This window comes from Mercurialis annua, linkage group LG7 (assembly GCF_937616625.2).
Source record: "Mercurialis annua linkage group LG7, ddMerAnnu1.2, whole genome shotgun sequence".
Classification (NCBI taxonomy): domain Eukaryota; kingdom Viridiplantae; phylum Streptophyta; class Magnoliopsida; order Malpighiales; family Euphorbiaceae; genus Mercurialis; species Mercurialis annua.
Genome location: NC_065576.1, coordinates 43,255,504 through 43,278,636, shown reverse-complemented (window position 1 = coordinate 43,278,636; position 23,133 = coordinate 43,255,504). Strand labels below are relative to the sequence as shown.

At 27.4% G+C, this 23,133-nt stretch overlaps 2 protein-coding genes and 1 long non-coding RNA gene across 3 annotated transcripts; 2 read left to right on the top strand and 1 right to left on the bottom strand.

Annotated features, from left to right (window-relative positions):
• The first annotated feature begins 4,024 nt into the window (after window positions 1-4,024).
• LOC126656288 (geraniol 8-hydroxylase-like) lies at window positions 4,025-8,423 on the top strand. The gene is made up of 2 exons (XM_050350824.2): window positions 4,025-5,025; window positions 7,631-8,423. Exons 1-2 carry the CDS (start codon window positions 4,114-4,116, stop codon window positions 8,234-8,236), a joined length of 1,518 nt encoding a protein of 505 aa, XP_050206781.1. The 5' UTR covers window positions 4,025-4,113; the 3' UTR covers window positions 8,237-8,423.
• Window positions 8,424-12,680: 4,257 nt separating this feature from the next.
• On the top strand, window positions 12,681-18,496 carry LOC130014691 (geraniol 8-hydroxylase-like). The gene is made up of 2 exons (XM_050350823.2): window positions 12,681-13,705; window positions 17,421-18,496. Exons 1-2 carry the CDS (start codon window positions 12,794-12,796, stop codon window positions 18,024-18,026), a joined length of 1,518 nt encoding a protein of 505 aa, XP_050206780.2. The 5' UTR covers window positions 12,681-12,793; the 3' UTR covers window positions 18,027-18,496.
• Window positions 18,497-18,939: 443 nt separating this feature from the next.
• Window positions 18,940-21,227, bottom strand: LOC126656290 (uncharacterized). The gene is made up of 3 exons (XR_007633191.2): window positions 21,079-21,227; window positions 19,934-20,018; window positions 18,940-19,291 (listed from the first exon to the last, which is right to left on the bottom strand). It is a non-coding gene; the product is annotated as an uncharacterized LOC126656290 (long non-coding RNA).
• Window positions 21,228-23,133: the final 1,906 nt, after the last annotated feature.

Here is a 23,133-nt window from a genome sequence, read left to right as displayed (position 1 = left end):
TCGAAAAAATGCCTTGCGCGAAGAATTAAAAATGGAATACGTAAAGATTGAGGACCAAGCTGCCGATATATTGACCAAAGTACTTATTTCTTCAAAATTTAAAGATTTCAGGAAGAGACTTGGTAGGATACGTAAAAAAAATTTCAAAAAAATAGTAGTTGAGGGGAAGTGTAAGAAAGCACCGACTCACTTTCTTCTATAATTTTCTAGTCCTTTTTTTTCTAGAATTTACTACTTGATGATTAGGAAAAGGCCAAATAACTAAAAAAGCTAAACTATTTATGAAAGTTTCACGAAAATTCAAACTTTTTAATTTTATCCAATCTGTTCTGAAATGCATGATTTCGTTTCAATTTTATCCAACTATACAATTTTACTTATATGACATTGATGTGTGGCGATGTCATATCAGCGCTACGTAGGTGCTACATGAATAAAATTACATAGTTAGACATTATTGAAACGAAATTATGCGTTTTTGAATAAATTGAATAAAATTAAGAGTAAAATTTTCCTACAACCTTGGTTGTAGGAAACTCCTACAACCATTGTCATGTCATTTATTGATTGGTCTCTTTCAATATATTTAATATATTTAAAAAGTTACATTTTTAGTTTCTATATTTTACATAAAACATGTCCACATAATTTATGACTTCTAAAATTGCAAATTGGACAATAGTATGATTATTTATTTTCAATTGATAATTTTTCTCTATATTTTTATTTTTTTAGACAATTTACATATAATAAAATTATAGTTGGAATGAAATTAAATAATAAAAGTAACAAAGATTATTAAATTAGTTAACTAAATTTTTTTATTAATAATTTTTTTTTAAAAAATAACATATATTTCATCCATTTTTATTTCTTAAAATTATGATAAGTTACACTTAAATGATTTTAAATAATTGTTACAATAGTAAATTAAAATTTAGATTATATTATTATTATTATTAATATATGAGTTAATTTTTATTAATTTAATCTTTCATTCATGATAAAATGTTAATAAAAATTATAATTTTAGAAGTATTATTTGAAAAAATAAAAAAATAAAATTACTCTATATAATTAAAATATAACTTCCAATAAAATATAAGAATTAAAAATGTAACTTTATAAATATATTAAATATATTAAAAAAAGCCAATTAATAAGTGACATGTTAATAGTTTTAGGAGTTTGCTACAATCAAAATTGTAGGAAAATTTTATTCTAATATTAAAAGATTTAAATTTTTTAAAAACTTTTATAAAAGATTTAATTTTTTTTACTCATTTGGCCGTAGAAAAAAGAGTATTTATCCCACGCAATGAATGTATCACATCATTTTTACAACAAGCCAATAATCATTTGCGATAGGGAATTTTTATTTATTTTTTATATTTTTATCATTAAACATTTATATAAGACTAAAGCCTTATTGGTTTATTACACGAATGATATGGCGCAACCGTTGCGTTGTATAATTATTCAAACTACCGTGAACCACCGACCTTGCTGACCATTTATATGTATGCATTAGAAAAGAGAGAAAGTAAAGTGAGTGGAGTGTGTTGTCGTGTGTTGTCGTGTGTGAGAAAATCAAAGAAGAATGTGTACTAAATAGTAAAAGGTAGTTTAAATTGAATCTTCCAATTACTACATGTGCTAATTATTTATTATTTGCTATTTAAATCCTCTAGAAGATGGAGACCTTTAATTTCATAAAGAAATAATTGAGATATAGGCATAACATTCTTGACTTAGTAAAAAAATCTCTCTCTTCTCTCTAAAAACCTCTTATGTTTTCTTTATTTCTTTACTTTTTACCCTTTTATTCGATAAATCTCTTTTTTGGAGGTTTATGATTAAATAAATTTTTAGGATGGTTTTTTATTTGAACTTTATATTCAAATTTATAATCCAAGAAATTTTGATGTGTTTAGATCTATACTTGTGAAATCTATTATGCTCAGAAGGTTAGAACTCAACGGATCAAACGGATCGTCAGCAAAATCATATGGGTGATAAAATTCGAGACCTTGCTCAATCGGATTCTGTTCATTGTTGTGGTTAGTTATAGCAAGATGTACGTCTTAGAGTTATCTTCCTTTTGATTATTTTTGGCTTGTGTTTTTAGTTGCTTTTTAATATTTTTTGGATTTAATTTTGAAAGATCATATGATTAAAATTTGTTATATGACTTTCATCATTTTGTAGTTTTCCATATTTATTTAATGCCTAGCTTGGAGGGAAAAAAACATTCTTGACTTAGTTTAATTTAATTTAAACTAAATAATATTATCTCTAATTAATCCTACCAAGTTCCAACTGTAGATTGCATTAGACATTTATTTCTTAATTTCTCTTTTGTTATTTTATAAGACTCACATGATGTCCATCCTATGAAACGTATATGAAACTCTTTCAAATCAAACAAGTCAAAAATGGAAAAAGGAATTTGTCTCATTTTTCACGATATTTATAAAATACGTAAATTTGCTATAATTTGACGATATTAAATGAATGCTCAACTGCTTAAAAAATCACAAATTTTAATGTGTTTTGCATATTTAACACGAACTTTCAATTATGGCAATTTTAGACACTAACTTTTGATTATTGTTATTGAAATAATTACACAGACTATTAGAATAGGAGGTTTTATTCTCAAAAATATGGTGCCACCTCCGTATTTGAAAAATAAAGTACAACATTTTTTTATTTAATTTTTCTATTTTTGTTTTTTAATTTTACGGTTTCTCCTTCCCATTGTTGTTTATGGTAGTGCGGGCGGTAGTTGTTTATTCCTTTTAACCGATGGTCGTCTCTATTGGGCTCCCAGGATTCACAGCTGCCATACATGCAAATCTCCAAGGACAGCATCTTCAAGATCCTTCCAAGCTCAGCGATGGTGGTTGCCTGCAGATCTGACGGATTTATGGGATGATATTTTGTGAAAGTGAATGAAGAGAAACATAATTGCTTCTTGAGAAAATGGTAGCTATTGATTTCGAAATTGTATCTTTTGTAAAGAAAACTAAGTTTTTGTACTATGAGTATTATGTTTCTATTTTTTATTTGATTATGAATGGATTATGTGTAAACTAATGGTTTACCAATCGTTTGCTGATCATTTCATCTAAGAAAGACAAATCCCATCAGATTTGAGCAATGGTTTATCAATAAATTTATTTTTAGTTAACCGTTAGTAACCATTAATAAACTATTAAGTAAACCGATAATATACCATTAGTTAAACTTATAATAAATTTATTTTTAGCATATGCCGTTAGTAAACTGTTGGTAAACTTAAATTGTACATTTTTTGTAAAATCGTATTTCTGCAAAAAAATTGTCAAACTATATTTTTGCAAATATTTTGGTCAACCCGTATTTTTAAGAATATTTTGCTATTATATGGGTATTTTTCAAAAAAAAACCTCTTTTTTTTGTAATTTTAAACACCAAAAATTTCCGTTTAAAAGATGTTGATGCGGAAGGCAAAACAATGTCTATTCTGGTGCACACATCAATATTGTTTTAATGGAAAATTGCTCGATTCATAGAATTGCAAAAAAGAAATGATAGTTAAATTAAATTGCAAAAGTTGAATTTTCGTATTAAATTGCAAAACACGATAAAGTTCATAATTTGAGCCTTAAATAAATTTTTAAATAATATTTAAAAGACACCGCTCTTTATTTTAGATATAAGGGACATATTTATACCTTTTCTAAAACTAATACATTGTGCAAGAGGTCAAATGGGCAAACAATAATAGTTTAAACGTGCAGTGGGAAAAAAATTAGTTAAGAGATGTTATACGTCAAAATAGTATAGTTTAAGGGTCAAATAGAACACGTCAGCGCGCGTGTCATTCACGAATGGTTTGAGGAGATAAATAGAACAAAAACAAAAGTTAAGAAGTTCGATAGGAAGAAAAAAAAAAGTTTAGAGGTGTAATGTAATAAAACAGTATAATTTAGGAATTACATTATGTATTAAGCCAAAGAAAAACTTGTTATAACTTCTTCTCTAATAAAAGAATTGAAATATAGGTATCATTCACAGCAGCCTCAAAATTCAGAGCTGCTTAATTCGTTGATCAGTGAACCGGAAGTGATGGAGTTACTCACCGGAGGTTTTCTAAGTCTTTTCATCACCATAGTCTTGTTAAAAGCTCTAACAAATCTCATCTCAAAAAGAACCAAAACCAGAGCCGCTACTCCATTAAAGCTTCCTCCAGGTCCATCACCTTTACCACTATTAGGCAACCTTCTTCAACTAGGCGACCAACCACACAAATCTTTATCCAAACTGGCTAATATTCATGGACCATTGATGACTCTTAAACTCGGTCAAATTACTACAGTCGTCATTTCTTCTGCAACTGTAGCCAAACAAATCCTCCAAACACTCGATCTTAATTTTTGCGACCGAAGCTGGCCTCAAGCAATCCAAGCTCACGATCATCATATAGTTTCTGTCGCTTGGATGCCAGCTGGACCTTCGTGGCGGAATCTTCGAAAAATTTGCAGTTCTTATCTCTTTTCGGTTCAAAGACTCGTTTCTAATGAGAATCTTCGTTACAGGAAAATTCAAGAACTTCTTGCAGAAGTTCGAGAAAATTGTTTGACCGGTGCTGCACTTGATATCGGTAAATTAGCTTTTAAAGCTACGCTAAATGTGTTGTCGAGTAATATATTTTCTTTGGATTTGAGTGATGACTCGGATTCGGATTTCGTAAATGAGTTCAAGGAGGTCGTGAGGTGCGTTATGGATGAAGTTGGAAAACCTAACGTAGCTGATTATTTCCCGTTGCTAGCGAAGATTGATCCGCAGCGTTCGAAGCATCGGAATACAGTCAACATTGGGAGGATTCTTGATTTGTTTGATCGGATAATTGATCGGCGTTTGCAGCTTAGGGAAGAAGAGGATTATGTCTCAACCAACGACATGCTTGATACTCTCCTTGTCCTGGTAGAAGACGATAATTCAGAGATGGATAGAAATTCCATGAAGCATTTGTTCTTGGTAAGTAGTTCAATTACTGGATATACCCCTCTTTGTCATAGTATTAGAGATTTGGTGTTGGAAATTTGATAACATATAAACTCAATCATTTAAAAAGAAATATAATTACATTTTCATTAATTTAATTTGGTACTATATTTCTCGTAAATTATAGTACCAAATTAAAAATAGTTTGTTAGTTAAATATAGACTAAATCATTTATTACTTTTTTCATCTATAGTCTAAACTTTTAAAATCATCCGTAGTTCATTTTTCGGTTTCAGTTATAGTTATTTGTTCAAATTAGAGTAGAGAAAAATTCATATATTTTTTCATATTACTTCATACTATTTTAATTTGCCTTTTTAACATATATATATATATATATATATATATATATATATATATATATATATATGTATATATATATAGATCATATTTGAACTATTTTTCAATATGGTTTAAATAAATAGCTAAAATTAAATTTAAAAATTGAAAATAGACTAAAATAAATGGCTATATATAAGAAAAGTCAAAAAATGGGGACACTTTTTATTGACTAAACCTTAAACAAAGATCTAGTGGACTTTTTCAAATTTAGAATAGAGAATCAAACTCCTTCTTTTTTTCTTATTTTATTAATAAAGTTTCAAATTTAGAAATATGTTGATTACTTTTTGCTCTTGAAAGTATATTTTTTTCACAACATATTTTTTTTAAAGTTACAATAAAAATATTAATAATCAATTAATATTTATATAAAATTTAATAAAGAGTCAAAATTAAGAGAATTCATTAAAAAATTCCTAAAAAATGCTCATTTTAATAAAGAATACAAATGGAGATGCATAATAACGAGAGCATTTTAAATTTAAAAAAAAAATAGTTTCTAACTTCATTTTACTTCTTTTTGGTAAATATTAATCAAATATTCTTTTTTAGCTATATGTTTTATATTAGAAAAGAAAAGAATTTATATTTTTAAGAATATAATAATCAATTCAACTTAATTTTTTTAATATAATTAATAGAATATGAAATAGAGAGTTTTGGCTCTCTACACTCTATTCTCTAAATATATGAAATAGAGAGTTAAATAGACTTGTATGTTATTGTTGAACTTTTTAAATTAAAGAGTTCGACTCTGATAGATTTCATTGAAAATTTTCTAAGAAGGTAAAATGATTTTATCAATCCATAAATATAACCAAATTAATAGAAAAATTAACAGTGTAATTCGACAATTTTATAAGTTATGATAACTATATCTAAACAATAAATACAAAGTGAAGGATAGAATCGATAAAAGTAAAATATGTTTTCATGTTCTAATTATTTAGATGAAAAATTAGTCAATGATAGAAGAAAAATTAAAACTTTAAGAAATTATCTTTATTTATATGCTATTCCTAAATTATTATTTTTATAATAATTAAAAAAACATTTCTTTAATTAGGAAATAATATATAATAAAAAGTTTAAATATCAATTGTATCTAACTTTATCATTTTTATTTATTTGGGTATAATTGTCATAACTTGTAAATTGACGAACCCAGTCGCAATTATGTTTAGGAATATTAACATTAATTTGGTCATAATTATAAATAGATAAGTTTATTCTATATTTTCTAAATAATTTAAGCTAAAGTAGAATAATAAAAAAATGACAAAAACTAAATCAAAAAAACTAAGATATATTATTCAAAATATGACAATATGAAATTTAATAATTGGCTCATTTGACATAAAAAATGATTATTAATTAATATAAAACAATTATAAGTGTAAAAATTTAGAAAGAATATAATTATTTTTAATATACTGATATAGAACAAGCTGCAAATCCTTGTTCATGGATCGTCTTATAATATAAAATTAAAATTACATAATTACTCTAACATAAAAACAAAATTATTTTATATAGAAAAGACAAACAAAACTCTCATAAGAAAACAGACGAACACCACAAAATTGAGAGAATAAAATTAGTATAAACTCTAAACAAATTCATCATTAGTCTTGAGAAGTGTTGATCTATATTTGATTCTTGATTCGCATATAAATTGAGATCAGGGGTGGACCTAGAAAGAGTTTATAGTGGGCAGTTGACCACCTTATTATTTTGAATCTTTAAAAAAATATGAATATACATATTAGTAGTATAGTTTTTCGGTCTTAAAATTTATAGCACTGACCACCTTAAATTTTTAAATTTTTCCTTCTTATAAATATTTAGTACAATCTTGCCCACCTTATAATAAATTTCTGGGTCCGCCACTGATTGAGATTGATGTGTATGGTCAATTAATTTTAACCAAGAAAAGAAAAAAAAAGATAAAAAGAATTGGCTATTTATCCTCTTCTGTGTAAATAATGTAATATAAAAAATGAATGACTACTGTCAGCTAAAATAATAAACCATTGACGGCAGTCGAAAAGAATAATAAAAGAAAAAATTTATTATACCACCTTAGTTTGCGTCTGCCTCAACATTTATATAAAGGATTGTATATGGAAAATATTGAACTAGCAAACTGCTCTCAGACGGTTACGATTTTTCATTTAAGAGAAAAAAAAAGATTATAACCTTTTTTCTTTTAATTATGGATGCTCAATCTGTCAGGATTTATTTGCCGCCGGAACTGATACAACTTCAAGCACACTGGAATGGGCAATGACAGAATTACTCCGCAATCCAAAAGTTTTGTCAAAAGTCAGAGCTGAGATTAAGCAGACTATAGGCAAAAGCAGCTCACTACATGAATCACACATAGCTCAAATACCTTACTTGAAAGCTATTATCAAAGAAACTTTTAGATTGCACCCAGCAGTTCCCTTATTGCTCCCTCGTAAAGCAGGAAAAAATACAGAAACTAATGGGTACATAATTCCCAAGGATGCTCAAGTGCTTATCAATGTTTGGCATACAGGCAGAGACCCGACTCTATGGGAAGATCCTGGAATGTTTCGACCGGAAAGATTTTTTAAGTCGGATATTGATGTTAGAGGGCAAGATTTCGAGCTTATACCATTTGGCGGTGGTCGGAGAATTTGCCCCGGGTTGCCATTAGCAACGAGAATGGTACACTTAATGTTGGGATCACTTGTTCACTCGTTTGATTGGAAACTTGAATATGGTGTTACACCAGAAAATATTGACATGGAAGAAAAATTTGGCCTTACTTTACAAAAGGCTCGACCTCTACGAGCTATACCAATTCAAGTATAATTCCCTTTTTTTAATGTTTTAAAAATACCATATTTTTTGTGTGAGGTAAATTTCAACCAAAAATTTTAAAAACACAAGTTTTAGCGAATGTTTGATGAGTACATTTCAATTTTAGTCAATTACACATTCTTTCTGAAAGAAATATCAAAAACAGTTTATTTTTTTTAATCATGGCTATTTCGTAATTTATATCCTAATTATAATAAATATTTTTCAAATAAAAAACTAAATTTGGTTAGAATTGAAAATATTATAAAAAATTATAGTTTTTAAAAAAGAATTAGTGATTGGCTAAAATTAAAATGTGTTTATTAAAAATTGGCTAAAATTAGTGTTTTATTAACGTTTTGATTAGAATTGACATCATCTGAAAAGATTTGATATTTCTAAGACATTAGACCTTTTTTACACAATTGTTTGTTGTGCATGTGCGCTGTATCTGGTTCATATTTGAAATTATTATTATTTAATCTATATTTGAAATTGTTGCACATATGTTTTTTTTTGTATATTTATCATGATTTATATTTGCACATAATTTTTTCTTTTTATGTATATTGTTGATTTACATTTGATATTTATTACGATTTTTTTACACGTTCCAATGGTGAAAACTATTGTAAAGTAAAAAAATAATAGAAAAAATAAAAAAAACGGCAAAGCATATTTCAAATATGAAATGAAAAATAAAAGCATGAACGATAATGATAAACGAAAACGGTAATGACGAACAACGATGGTGATAATGATGAACGCCGACAAGAACAATGAACGCCGACAATGACATTCAATTTCATATCTGAAAAAAAAAAGATCGTGAGATGGCTATGAGGATGGTAACAGTGGTGAAAAATAAAATTGGATGATGGCATTGATGATGGTAATGAAAGAGCGTTTCAAAAATATGAAAAAATTAAAGGAAAAAAAAAATAAAGAAAAAGAAGAAGATGAAGTTGAGGAAGAATAATTGTTACTTATATTGTTTAGGTTATAAACGAGAAGACTTTCGATGAATGCAGTATTTTACAAAATATAAAAGTGTTGTAGTATTTTGGTTAATACAACTCAAAAGGAGTGTAGTTATGTAAAAAGCCCCACTACATATGACTTCTCGAAAGAAAATAATACAACACAATAATTGCAACATATTATTTGTGCAACAAAATAATAATGAAATTTTCATGTGGAATATGTAATGAAAAAAATAATATTTAAAAGATTCTCTATTGAAAATACTTATTAGTTTGTTGAAAAAATGACATTGCACAACGGTTGTATGGAAAAAACACTCCTTCTTGAAACCCATAACAGTCTGACGCAATTTGTGGATCGTCGACCACTCAGACGCGTATAAACAATATTTAAAGATGTTTTTTATAGTTTTTTTTATAATTAAGGAGGGGGGCGTTTGTCGGTAGAATTGAACCCACGACCTTAATAACATACTAGCTCACGCATATACCATTTTGAGTTAGGCCAAATGTTATAAAAAGGTCAAACCTTTCACAAAAGTTCCACAAAAGTCCAGACCTTTCAATTTCGTCGATTTTGGCCAGAAATCGATTATTTGCTTTCAATTGTGTCCAACACTCAATTGACATTTAATTTTGCAGTATCTTATTGTCATATAATTATCAGTATCATATGTAGCAGATTATTATATGATAATATGATGATACTGCTGGATAATATAAGAAAAAATCATATTATCACATAATCATATGATTATCACTGTATCAACTTATCATATGATTATCACTGTATCAACTTATCATATGATTATCACTGCTTCACCTTAGCATTTAATTATCAGTGTATCATATTGCATTGTCATCTTATTATCATGTAATTATCAGTATCATATGTAGCAAATTATTATATGATAATATGATTATACTGCTGGATAATATGAGACAAAATCACATTATCATATGATTATCACTATATCACCTTATCATATGATTATTACAGCTTCACCTTAGCATGTAATTATGAGTCAATCGTATTGCATTGTTATCTTATTATCATGTCATTATCAGTATCGTATGAAGCAGATTATTATATGATAATGTGATGATACTGCTGAATAATATTAGACAAAATCACAATATCATATTATCATATGATTATCACAGTATTATATTATCATATGATTATCACAGTTTCACCTTATCATGTAATTATCAATGTATCATATGCATTGTAATTTTATTACCATGCCATTATCAGTATCGTGTGTAGCAGATTATTATCATCTCGTTATCATAAATATTTATCTGTAATTTTTTCCATACACAGTCGACCCTCTAATAATTAATACACATGGTGGATCAAAAATTTATTAATTTATTGAATTTATATAAAACAAATTATAAAAGATATTTTAAAGCATCTACATTAATAGACCTAATATTAATATTATATTATAAAAAAACTAACTAAATACACTTTACAATCACTCAATTTAAAAAAAAAATTATATTCAATTTAAAAAATATCAAACTAAAAAATAATTATTAAGAAGTTGTATTCATAATGTAAAATAATTTTTAATATTTTTAATACTAGAAATACTTTACTTACTTTAATTTGTTTATCTAATAACTTCTTTTAAAATTTCTCAAAAGAATAAGAAAGTCATAATTTGATGGTATTTTAACTTCCACTTTATGAATTAAGGTTAGTATTGCCTCAAATAAATCATCAATTTTTATATATTTCTTTAAAAAAATCTCTCTAATAATTAATATTAATGTAGAATATATTTTAAATTTTATTAATTATTAAATAATAGAATTATTAATTATCCAACGTGGAACGAAGTTGGTTCTCTCAATTTTCTATTAATTATTAGAATTATTAATTTATAGAATATTAAATATAAGAGGGTCGACTGTAGGTATTATATTATCATACTAATAAGAATTTATCATACTATTATCATAACATTATCTATCTATTATTATGACATTATCATATTGTTACCATTATCATATCATTCTATTATCACAACTTTATTATAATCATATAAATGATACTGATATGATAATACTGTGATACTCATATGATAATGAGATGCTAAATTTTTTAGAAAAAAATACATTCTCTGCAGTGTTATGATAATAATATGATAATATGTTGTTTTTTTTACACAAAATCATTTTATGTGTATTTTTATATCTAAAATTGAAAAAAAAAATAAAGAGTAAATTATAAAGATCCGAATTTTAAAAAAATCACAATAACCACCATGAATTAAGGAAAATATCGCTAAAATAAAACATGATAGAACGGTGGAGCGAAAAGAACGGAGGCGTAACGATGAAGAAACAACAAAGTGGAGAAGAAAAAAAAAGAAAAAAGAAACAGAGAAGGAAAAAGGAAGAAAAGGAGAGAAGAAAGAGAAAAAGAAAAAAAAAAGAGAAATAAAAAAATGACAGTTATCACATGTTAAGAGTAAAAAAAAATTCAGAATAAAAAAATAAAAAAATATTGATATAATTATAATATAAATATACTTTAAAATAAAAAAATAAAATATTAAAATAATGAGATATTTTCTCTATTTTTTTTTATTGAGATAGGAAATCAAATTATTTTTAAAAGTGGAGTATTTATTCTAATTTTCTCAAGAAGGTACCATGCAATCATGCAAAGTTCGGCCAATTATTTTGAAAAAATTGGAGTGTAGTTCAGCAAGCCTAATTCAGCAAGAAAAAAAATTATCAAATGTAATCGTTGGGCCATATTATTCGTGCAACAATCCAATTACGCGTTAGTCATGTTGAATTTTTAATGATTAAATAATAAACAATAATTAAAAAAAATTTTATTGTAAATATTTATTGGTTTATTGTAAATATGACATGAAACGATCAATGCACGGTATAAACAGTCCGGTAAGAAAATGTGATGAGCTGATCAAGTGGTATTTTTATGGATAAAATATTTGATTAATCCTCATACTTAACTATTAGTATTGCATAGTAGTAAAATAATTGAACAAATTTTTTAATTGCCTAACCAGTATATGTTGGATGGCCGAACTTAGTTTGCATCGCCGAACCAGCATGTGCTGGATCAATTATTTTGATTGGCATAATGAATGGTAATGGACTTCAATTCCAATTTAAAGCTCCATGCTCCAACTATCAAAAAGATGACCAGTTAGGCAATTTCTTGCCTTCACTAATTCGGCAATATTGATAATTGGTCCGGCAAAAATAATTGAGTTCGGCAATTAATTGATTTTTCTGATTAAACAAGCGATTATAAATTAGATATAAGCGCTAAGCAGTAAATAGAAATATATTTTAAACTTTATTAATAAAATATTTAATCATTAAAACGTAATAAATGTTTAATCATTAAAATGTACTCCATATTTAATTTTGAGAAATATGTTAAAGTTGACGATTTTAAAATGTGAACGAAAAAAGTCGAAAAGAAGGGGTATTTTTCAATGATTAATGATTAAGCCAATAATACATGCAAGAGTTACAAATATAAGTATCACGCATAACAGCCTCATAATCGCAGCTGCTTAATACGTTGATCATGGAGTTACTCACCGGAATTTTTCTAAGTCTTTTCGTCACCATAGTCTTGTTTAAAGCTCTAACAAACTTCATCTCAAAAAGAACCAAAACCAGAGCCACTCCATTAATAAAGCTTCCTCCAGGTCCATCACCTTTACCAATATTAGGCAACCTTCTTCAACTAGGTGACCAACCACACAAATCTTTATCCAAACTGGCTAACATTCATGGACCATTGATGACTCTTAGACTCGGTCAAATTACTACAGTCGTCATTTCTTCTGCAGCTATAGCCAAACAAATCCTCCAAACACTCGATCTAAATTTTTCCGACCGAAGCCGGCCGCAAGCAATCCAAGCTCACGATCATCATTTAGTTTCCGTGGCTTGGATGCCAGCTGGACCTTCGTGGCGGAATCTTCGAAAAATTTGCAATTCTTATCTCTTTTCGGTTCAAAGACTCGGTTCTAATGAGGATCTTCGTTATAGGAAAATTCAAGAACTTCTTGCAGAAGTTCGAGAAAATTGTTTGATCGGTGCTGCACTTGATATCGGGAAATTAGCTTTTAAAGCTACGCTAAATGTGTTGTCGAGTAATATATTTTCTTTGGATTTGAGTGATGACTCGGATTCGGATTTCGTAAATGAGTTCAAGGAGGTCGTGAGGTGCGTTATGGATGAAGTTGGAAAACCTAATGTAGCTGATTATTTCCCGTTGCTAGCGAAGATTGATCCGCAGCGTTCGAAGCATCGGAATACAGTCAACATTGGGAGGATTCTTGATTTGTTTGATCGGATAATTGATCGGCGTTTGCAGCTTAGGGAAGCAGAGGATTATGTCTCAACCAACGACATGCTTGATACTCTCCTTGTCCTAGTAGAAGACGATAATTCGGAGATGGATAGAAATTCCATGAAGCATTTGTTCTTGGTAAGTAGTTCAATTACCGGATATCCTTTTTTGTTAATTCTTAATAGTATTAGAGATTGGTGTTGGAAATTTGATACCAATCATTAGAAAAATATATAAATTACAATTTCATTAACTTAATTTGGTACTATATTTCTCGTAAAAGATACTTGTAAATGAAGACATTTACAATAACTATTGTAAGAGCATCTCCAATAGATTTTTTAAAACACTATAACTTTTTAATTTAAATAGTTTGATAGTTAAATATAGACTTAATCATCTAAATATATTTTATTTTTTCGTCTATAGTCTAAACATTTAAAATCATTCATAATTCATTTTAAAAAAATTGGATTCAACTATTGTTATTTGTTCAAATTGAAATGAAAAAAGTTCATATATTTTTTCATATTATTTCAATTTGCCTTTTTAACATCAATAATCTCATATATATATATATATATATATATATATATATATATATATATATATATATATATATATATATATATATATATATATATATATATAAAGATCATATTTGAACCATTTTTCACTCTGATTTAAACAAATGACTACAATTAAATCTAAAAATTGAAAATAGACTAAAATAAATAAGTTCGGACTATAAATAAAAAAGTCAAAAAAAATGGGGATATCTTTGATTGGCTAAACCTTAAACAAAGATCTAGTGGACTATACATTAAACAAATTTAGAATAGAAAATCAAACTCGTTCTTCTTTTCTTATTTTATTAATAAAGTTTCAAATTTAGAAATATATTCATTACTTTTTGCTCTTGAAAATATATTTATTATTATCTTTTTCCAACATATTTTTTTTATGTACAAAAAAATAGTAATAATTGATTACTATTTATATAAAATTTAATAAAGAATAAAAATTAAGAGAATTCATTAAAAATAATTAAAAAAACATTCCTAAAAAATGCTCATTTTAATAAAGAATACAACTGGATATGCTCTCCAAATATAGTTTTTATAATAACGAACATCTTTTTTTTAAATAAAGATCATTTTAAATTTAAAAATTATTATTTTTTAGTTTCTAACTTCATTTTACTTCTTTTTTTTGTAAATATTAATAAAATATTTCTTTTTTAGTTATTTGTTTTATATTAGAAAAGAATAGAATTTATATTTTTAAAAATATAATAATTAATCCAGCTTAAATTTTTTCATATAATTAATAAAATATGAAATAGAGAGTTTTGGCTCTCCACACTATCTTCCAAATATATGTAATATAGAGTCAAATAGATTTGTATGTTATTGTTGAATTCTTTAAATTAAAGAGTTTGACTCTTTAATAGAATTCATTGAAAATAGGCTAATAATCACCCATGGCACCTCAATTTTAGGGGTACGGGCGCTAAACCCCCTGATGTTTAAAAACGGGCGTTAAACCCCCTGATCTTTGTGGCGGCGCTCACTAAACCCCTTTTGGACGAAATATGACCAAAATACCCCTGGCGCCGTTTTTCCTGGTCAACTGACTTTTTTTTTAAAAAAAATAAATAAATAGTGGCGCCACGTCAGCTGCCACGTCACCGAACTACCCTAAAAAATTAAAACACCTAAAATACCCCTAAAACACCCAACCCAATCAAATCAACCCAATTACATCCAACCAAACCACTTTCACCCGGCGGCGGCGGTGGTGGTGGCTGTGGTGGCGGTTCGGGTGAATAAAATTAATGAATAATAATTTATGAAGTAAATGAGTGATTAACTACTAATGATAATTTATTAATATACATCAAAATGCTATATTTAATATATGAATGACGATTTAACAATCTAATATATAAGAAAAAAAATTTGTCAAAGATAATTATAAAAATATTATATTTTAATATAAAATAATTAAAAATAATTTTATTTTAATTATATGTGGACCCCACCATATAAAATCTCTGGATTCGCCACTGGTTACACACAATTTAAAATTCTAAATAATTAGAAAAAAATTCAATAAAATACATACATGATTTTATATTTGTAAACTAAAAATATACATTAAAAACTTATACAAATTTATTTTATAGTGTATATGTATTCAATTTTCCTTTTATATTTATTTAATTTTCCTTTTTACTTTTATAGAACTATTTGTAATTTCATTTATATATATACATATTTTTTCGTAAATTGCTATGATATGTCAAAAAAAAGATCTATAGCCGAATCTATTTTTTATCAATTTTTTAATTATTTAACTCGATATATGAATATTTCTTATCAAAACAATCATGAATAAAATTAATGAATAATAATTTATGAAGCAAATGAGTGATTAACTACTGAATGATAATTTATTAATATACATCAAAATGCTATATTTAATATATATATGAATGACGATTTAACAATCTAATATATAAGAAAAAAAATTTGTCAAAGATAATTATAAAAATATTATATTTTAATATAAAATAATTAAAAATAATTTTATTTTAATTATATATGGACCCCACCATATAAAATCTCTGGATCCGCCACTGTTCATAATGACCAAATTAATAGAAAAATTAGCAGTGTAATTTATAAGTTATGATAACTATAGCCAAACAATAAAAACAAAGTGAAGGATAGAATAATTTCAAAAAAAAAAGTGAAGGATAGTGATAAAAGTAAATATGTTTCATGTTCTATTTATTATATGATAAATTAGTCAATGATTGAAGAAAAATTAAAACTTTAAGAAATTATCTTTATTTATAAAAAAATATGTTATTCCTAGAATATTATTTTTATAATAATTAAAAAAGGAAACATTTCTCCAATTATGAAATAATTTATCATAAAAAGTTTAAATTTCAACTGTATCAACTTTATCATTTTTATTTATTTGGATATAATTTTCATAACTTGTAAATTGACAGACCCGGAAAATATTTTCAGGAATATTTACATTAATTTGGTCATAATGATAAATAGATAAGTTTATTATATTGTCTAAATAATCTAAGCTAAAGTAGAATATAAAAAATTGACAAAAACTAAATTTAAATACTGAGATATTATTTCAATAACAAAAATATGAAATTTAATAAATGGCTTATTTTGACATAAAAATAATTCTTAATCAATATTAAACAGTTGTAAATGTAAAAAATTATAAAGGATATAATTATTCCTAATATTCTGATATAGAACAAGCTGCAAAGCCTTGTTCGTAGATCGTCTTGTAATATAAAATTAAACTACATAACTACTCTAACATAAAAAATATTAAATTATTTTGTATAGAAAGGACAAGCAAAACTCTCATAAGAAAACAGACGAACACCACAAAATTGAAAAATAAAATTGATATAACCTCTAAACAATTCCATCTTAAAACTTGAAAAGTCTTGATCTATATCTAATTCTTGATTCGCATATAAATTGAAATTGATGTGTTTGGTCAATAAACGTTAAGCAAAAAAGATGGAAAAAATGGGCTAATTCTCTTCTGTGTAAATAATGAAATATAAAAAAAAGAAATGACTACTGTCAACTAAATAGTAAACCATTGATTGCAGTTGAAAAGAAAAATAAAAGGAAAATTTAATTATTCCACTTTAGTTTCCGTCTGCCTCAACGTTTATACAAAAGATTGTATATGGAAAATATTGAAACTGCCCTTACCAGACGGTTACGAATTTTCATTTAAGAGAAAAAAAAATTCTAACCTTTTTTCTTTTAATTATGGATACTCAATTTGGCAGGATTTATTTGCCGGCGGAACTGATACAACTTTAAGCACATTGGAATGGGCAATGACAGAATTACTCCGCAATCCAAATGCTTTATCAAAAGCCAGAGCTGAGATTAAGCAGACTATAGGCAAAACCAGCTCACTACATGAATCACACATAGCTCAATTACCTTACTTGAAAGCAATTATCAAAGAAACTTTTAGATTGCACCCCCCAGTTCCCTTATTGCTCCCTCGCAAAGTAGGACAAAATACAGAAACTAATGGGTACATGATTCCCAAGGATGCTCAAGTGCTCATCAATGTCTGGCATATAGGCAGAGACCCGACTCTATGGGAAGATCCTGGAATTTTTCGACCGGAAAGATTTTTAAAGTCGAATATTGATGTTAAAGGGCAAGATTTTAAGCTTATACCATTTGGCGGTGGTCGGAGAATTTGCCCCGGGTTGCCATTAGCGACGAGAATGTTACACTTAATGCTGGGATCACTTGTTCACTCATTTGATTGGAAACTTGAAGATGGTGTTACACCAGAAAATATTGACATGGAAGAAAAATTTGGCCTTACTTTAGAAAAGGCTCAACCTCTACGAGCTATACCAATTCAAGTATAATTCACTTTTTTTAATGTTTTAAAAATACCATATTTTTTTGTGTGAGGTAAATTTCAACCAAAACTTTAAAAAATAAAGTTTTAGCCAATTTTTTTATGAGTACATTAAAATTCTAGCCAGTTACTCATTCTTTCTAAAAGAAATATCAAAAAAAATTAATTTATTTTAATCATGACTATTTCGTAATTTATATCCTAATTATAATAAGTATTTTTCAAATAAAAAATTAAATTTGGTTAGAATTGAAAATATTATAAAAAATTTGTATATTTCAAAAAAGAATGAGTGATTGGCTAAAATTAAAATGTATTTATTTAAAATTGCTAAAATTAGTGTTTTTTAACGTTTTGATTAGAATTGACATCATCCGAAAATATTTGATATTTCTAAGACATTAAACTTTTTTTACACACTGGTTTGTTGTGCATGTGCGTTGCAAGTGGTTTATATTTAAAATCGTTATGTTTTAATCTATATTTGAGATTGTTGCGCATACTTTTTTCTTTGTATATTTATCGTGATTTATATTTGCATACAGTTTTTTTACATATATATCATTGATCTACATTTGATATATATTGCGATTTTTTTACATGTTCCAATGGTTAAAACAGTTGTAAAGTAAAAAAAATAACAAAAAAAAACAAAAAAAAACAGCGAAGCATATTTCATATCTGAAATGAAAAATAAAAGCATGAACGATAATGATAAACGAAAACGGTAATGAAGAACGACGATGGTGATAAACGACCAGAGATGATGAACAACGACGAGAATAATGAACAACGATAGTGTCACGACCCGAAATCTCGAGCCGTGACCGGCGCTAGGGAACGGGAGTGGTTGCTCCGGAACCCGTAGCAAGCCTAAAGACGAGTAAAAAAAAATTTCGCAATATAATGAATAATATAAATAAAAAAATCCTTCATAAAACATTTTCATAACTTGAAATATTTACAATACTTGTAACATCGTCCGAAGCGATGTACGATAAGCCAGGGTCTTATCATGCGATGTCACACATCAAGCATAGCCCGGTTTGCAAAATATAGTAAACGGTTAAAAGCGCAGTTTAAAACTTTATTTACATATCAGAGTTGGATAAAACATTAAAACCGTTCAGCAAAGCCATATTCATAACTAGGACTTGACATCTACTGCAGCACTATCGATCGACGTCTTCTTATTTACATACTTCCAAAATACGGACTTCTGAACAAGGATAGAAGTCTGTCACATCAAAACATTTTACCTGAAAGGAAGGACTATTTGGGGGTCAGTCAACGCTGAGTGAGTTTATAGTTTACAAATGAGTATTATTTAAAACAAAACAATGCTATAAACATTTATGCATATGCATCCAAACATAAATTCCGAATGAAACCCTACACCCAAATAAATCATTCATATTCGAGAATCATTGTAACCATAGTATATAACATCACATCATTTGATCCTTAGTGGTACGGTCCCGAGATAGTTCGACCGAGTTACCGTTACCACGTGGCATAGTCCCGAGATAGTTCGACCGAGTTACTTATGCCACTACTTAATCCCAAGGTGTGAGTCCCGAGATAGTTCGACCGAGTTACTCACTAGATACGGGTCCCGAGATAATTCGACCGAGTTACTCACGTATCTATCAAAAACATAATCCTCCTTCCGATTTCACATTTCACATTTCTAATTATAAAGCGCTCAGATCAAAACTGGTGATCACACAGTTCCTATTGCCGCCCAATAGGAAAGCTTGTTCCATCGGACTTACATTGGTTTCAAAACAATGATGCATGTCATTTATAATAAACATTTTAATAATAAAACAATGCTATGCAATTTATATAAAAGTTTTGCATTTAAAGGTAATGCACAGTTAATACGTCAAATGTAAACATATATAAACTCACCGCTTGCTACTCCTAAAACCTCGATCGATTAACTGTCGTCTAGTTTAAGGTGCTCCTTGTCCGTTAGCTGCGTTCCTTGCCGGATCTAAATAAGATGTAAATTAACTTAAATAAGATTCTAACTCGATGGACTCTATAGACTTAAGGTAAAACGCACACTTAATTCGCTATAATTTAACCGCGTCTAACCTTGACTTAAAACTAACAAAGTAGACCTTTTTAAGGTCTAATAAAAATCCTAAGTCCAAGAGTTTATTTAATAGAAGTTTACAAACTTCTAGCAACTTAACATGTTAATCGTCAAAGTTTTGCTTATCGACAAAGATTATAAATGACTAACACATTCCGAGCTCAATCTCAACATTTTGAATAGCTAACATTATGTTAGTATTCAACTCATGTCGAACCCTTAATCGACATTTAACAAATCCATTTTTTTTTCTTTAGGCGTTACGATTTTGTTATCGTAACTTAAACTTCTATTTATAAATTTAACATATAATTCTATTCCATTTTTCATAACAAATCTTAAATACCATTTTAACTAATAAATAACTAATCTTAACTTAACCTTAAATTATATATATTCATACATTTTTGTTTTTCCATTTTTCCAACACTTTTGAACATTTTCTTAACAACGTAATCCACTTTTAACAACTCGCTAAGTTCTCGTTTTTAATTCAAACTCAAAGGTGCTCGAGCGAGGGTCGAAATCACGTCGAATTACCCTCTCCCCCGATGTCCGAGGGCTGCAATTGCAGCCCTCAAAGGGGCTGCCCAGCTCTGCTCTTTAGAGCAGAGCTGCTGCTTCCTACGGCAGAATTCTGCCGAAGCAGAATTCTGCTCGTAGGAGCAGAATTCTGCTCCTTGGTGAGCAGCGTTTTGCTGCTCACCGGAGCCTCCTCCGGCCACCTAACTTTCAGAATTTTTACACCTAAAAACAACCTTGAACTTCCCAACATATTCACCAATATTCAGCTAAAAAAAACACTTCCTAAATTCATCAAATTAATCAACACAACCATGAATTCTATAGCTGAATTTTTAATCACCAAAATTACCAAAACCTAACATAATATTTCACTTATAAATCCTCATACTTAATCAACCATCTTTGAAATAGATTAGATATAAGTAATTACCTTAGAAAATAGAGTGAAACTCCTCCAAAATTTCTAAGCTTTGGTGAGAAAATTGATGAGAAAGGGAGAGGGGTATGGGTTCGGCAAAAATGGAGTTTTTTGGTGAGAGTTTGGAGTTTCTTGGAAGCTTTGGTGGAAGATAGGGAAATATGGATCATAAATATGATTTAATTATTAGTGGATTTGACAATAGGCTTTAGTAAATGGGCTTTGGGTATATGGGCTTAACATAAAAATGGACTTTAATTAATCTTAAGTCCTCTTTTTCTTTTATTTGAAATTTAATCATAATTTATTTCACTTCCGTAAACGTCGTCGTGCTAAACCCGAACCGTTTCTTAAACTTAATAAATTTTCGTAGTAATTTTATTTGTATACTTTATTTGGGCACTTATTTTATTAGTTACGACTAATTTCTTATTTATTTATAATCCCACTAATAAATGTTTTCGAAAGAAAAAAAAAATTTAGCTTAGACTTTATATTATTGATTTCTTAAATTCTCTAAGACCCGAAAAAATTCTAAAGTCTAATCTCTTTTCCGTCCTTCTTACTTGAATTTCTAAACTCCAAATATTTCCGGTACGACTCTTCCTTAAAAATCTTACGGGTTATTACAGATAGTGACATTAAATTTTATATCTGAAAAAATAAAGATCATGAGACGGCTATGAAGATGGTAACGGTGGTGACAAATAAAATTGGGCGATAGCGTCGATGATGGTAATGAGAGAGTGTTTCATAATTCTAAAATAATTTAAGGAAAAAAAAGAATAACCAAAAAAAAGAAGATGAAGTTAAGGAAGAATAAGAAATAACCTATTTTCAGGTCCCTAAACTATACTTGTTTTGTTCATTCAGTTGTTAAACTATTTTGTGTCTTTATCTATTCCTTCAACTTATCGAAAAAACATTTTCAAGTCCTTGGACGATAAAAACGACGTTTTTTTATTTTCGAAAATGTAATTTGTTACTTTAAACGGCATCGTTTTTCTGAGTCAAGAACTTAAAAATAATTTTTTTACTAAATTGAAGGACCAGATAAAAATAAAAAATAGTTTAAAAACCGGATAAAAAAACAAGTATAATTTAAAGCCCTGAAATGGGTTATTTCGAAGAATAGTTAACCAATGGTGTACTGATGGTACACCAATAATATTATTTTTAGTACACTGTTAGTAGACGTTGAGTTAACCGTTAGTATATGTGTAATAATTTTTATTTTGAATATATTGACTATAAGTTGTAGTATTTTGTGTAAAAAATTCTATTGGTCTTTATATACTTTTCATAATTTTGTTTTTAGAAACCGTTAGTGAACCGTGATTAAACCGTTGATAAATTTATAATTAAATAATTTTTAGCATGTTGTTAATAATTTTTTATTAAATTAAAATTGTGCATATAAAACATAAATTATTTTCTAGTATACCGTTAGTCACATATCAGTATCCCGCTGGTTAACTAAAATTATATTTCTGAGATTAATTTTTTTTTTTTAGAATAACAAAAGTAAGTTTTGCAAAAAAAAAAGTACAAATTGTATTTTTCAAAAACAGATTTTGACGTTGTATTTTTTAGAATACTAGTTTTTTTGGCCACGTGCTACGCACGTTAACGATATCTATATGACCCGTTATTTAATATTATAATTGTATATTTTTTTACTAATATATTATTATTTAAATTTTATTAGACTTGTGCTTTTTTATTTGTTATGTTTAATTATTTTATAAAATTTTAATTTCTTTTATTGGAAACGTTAAAAAGTTAGAATTAAGCAATAGATTTAATTTTTCATATTGTTGTTATTAAAAAATGATAATATGATTGGAGCAAATTTATATTATTTTTTATAGTAAATAACTAATAAATATAAAAAATATCAAAATTTTAACACAAAATATTATAATATGATTATTTAATATTAATGAAACTCGTCATATTGTTTTATATATAGTGATATATCTGTGCAATTCATTTTAGGATTAGTAATTTAACACATAATGATAGTTGTTGCACAATTCTTTTAGGATTAGGAATTTAATATATAAT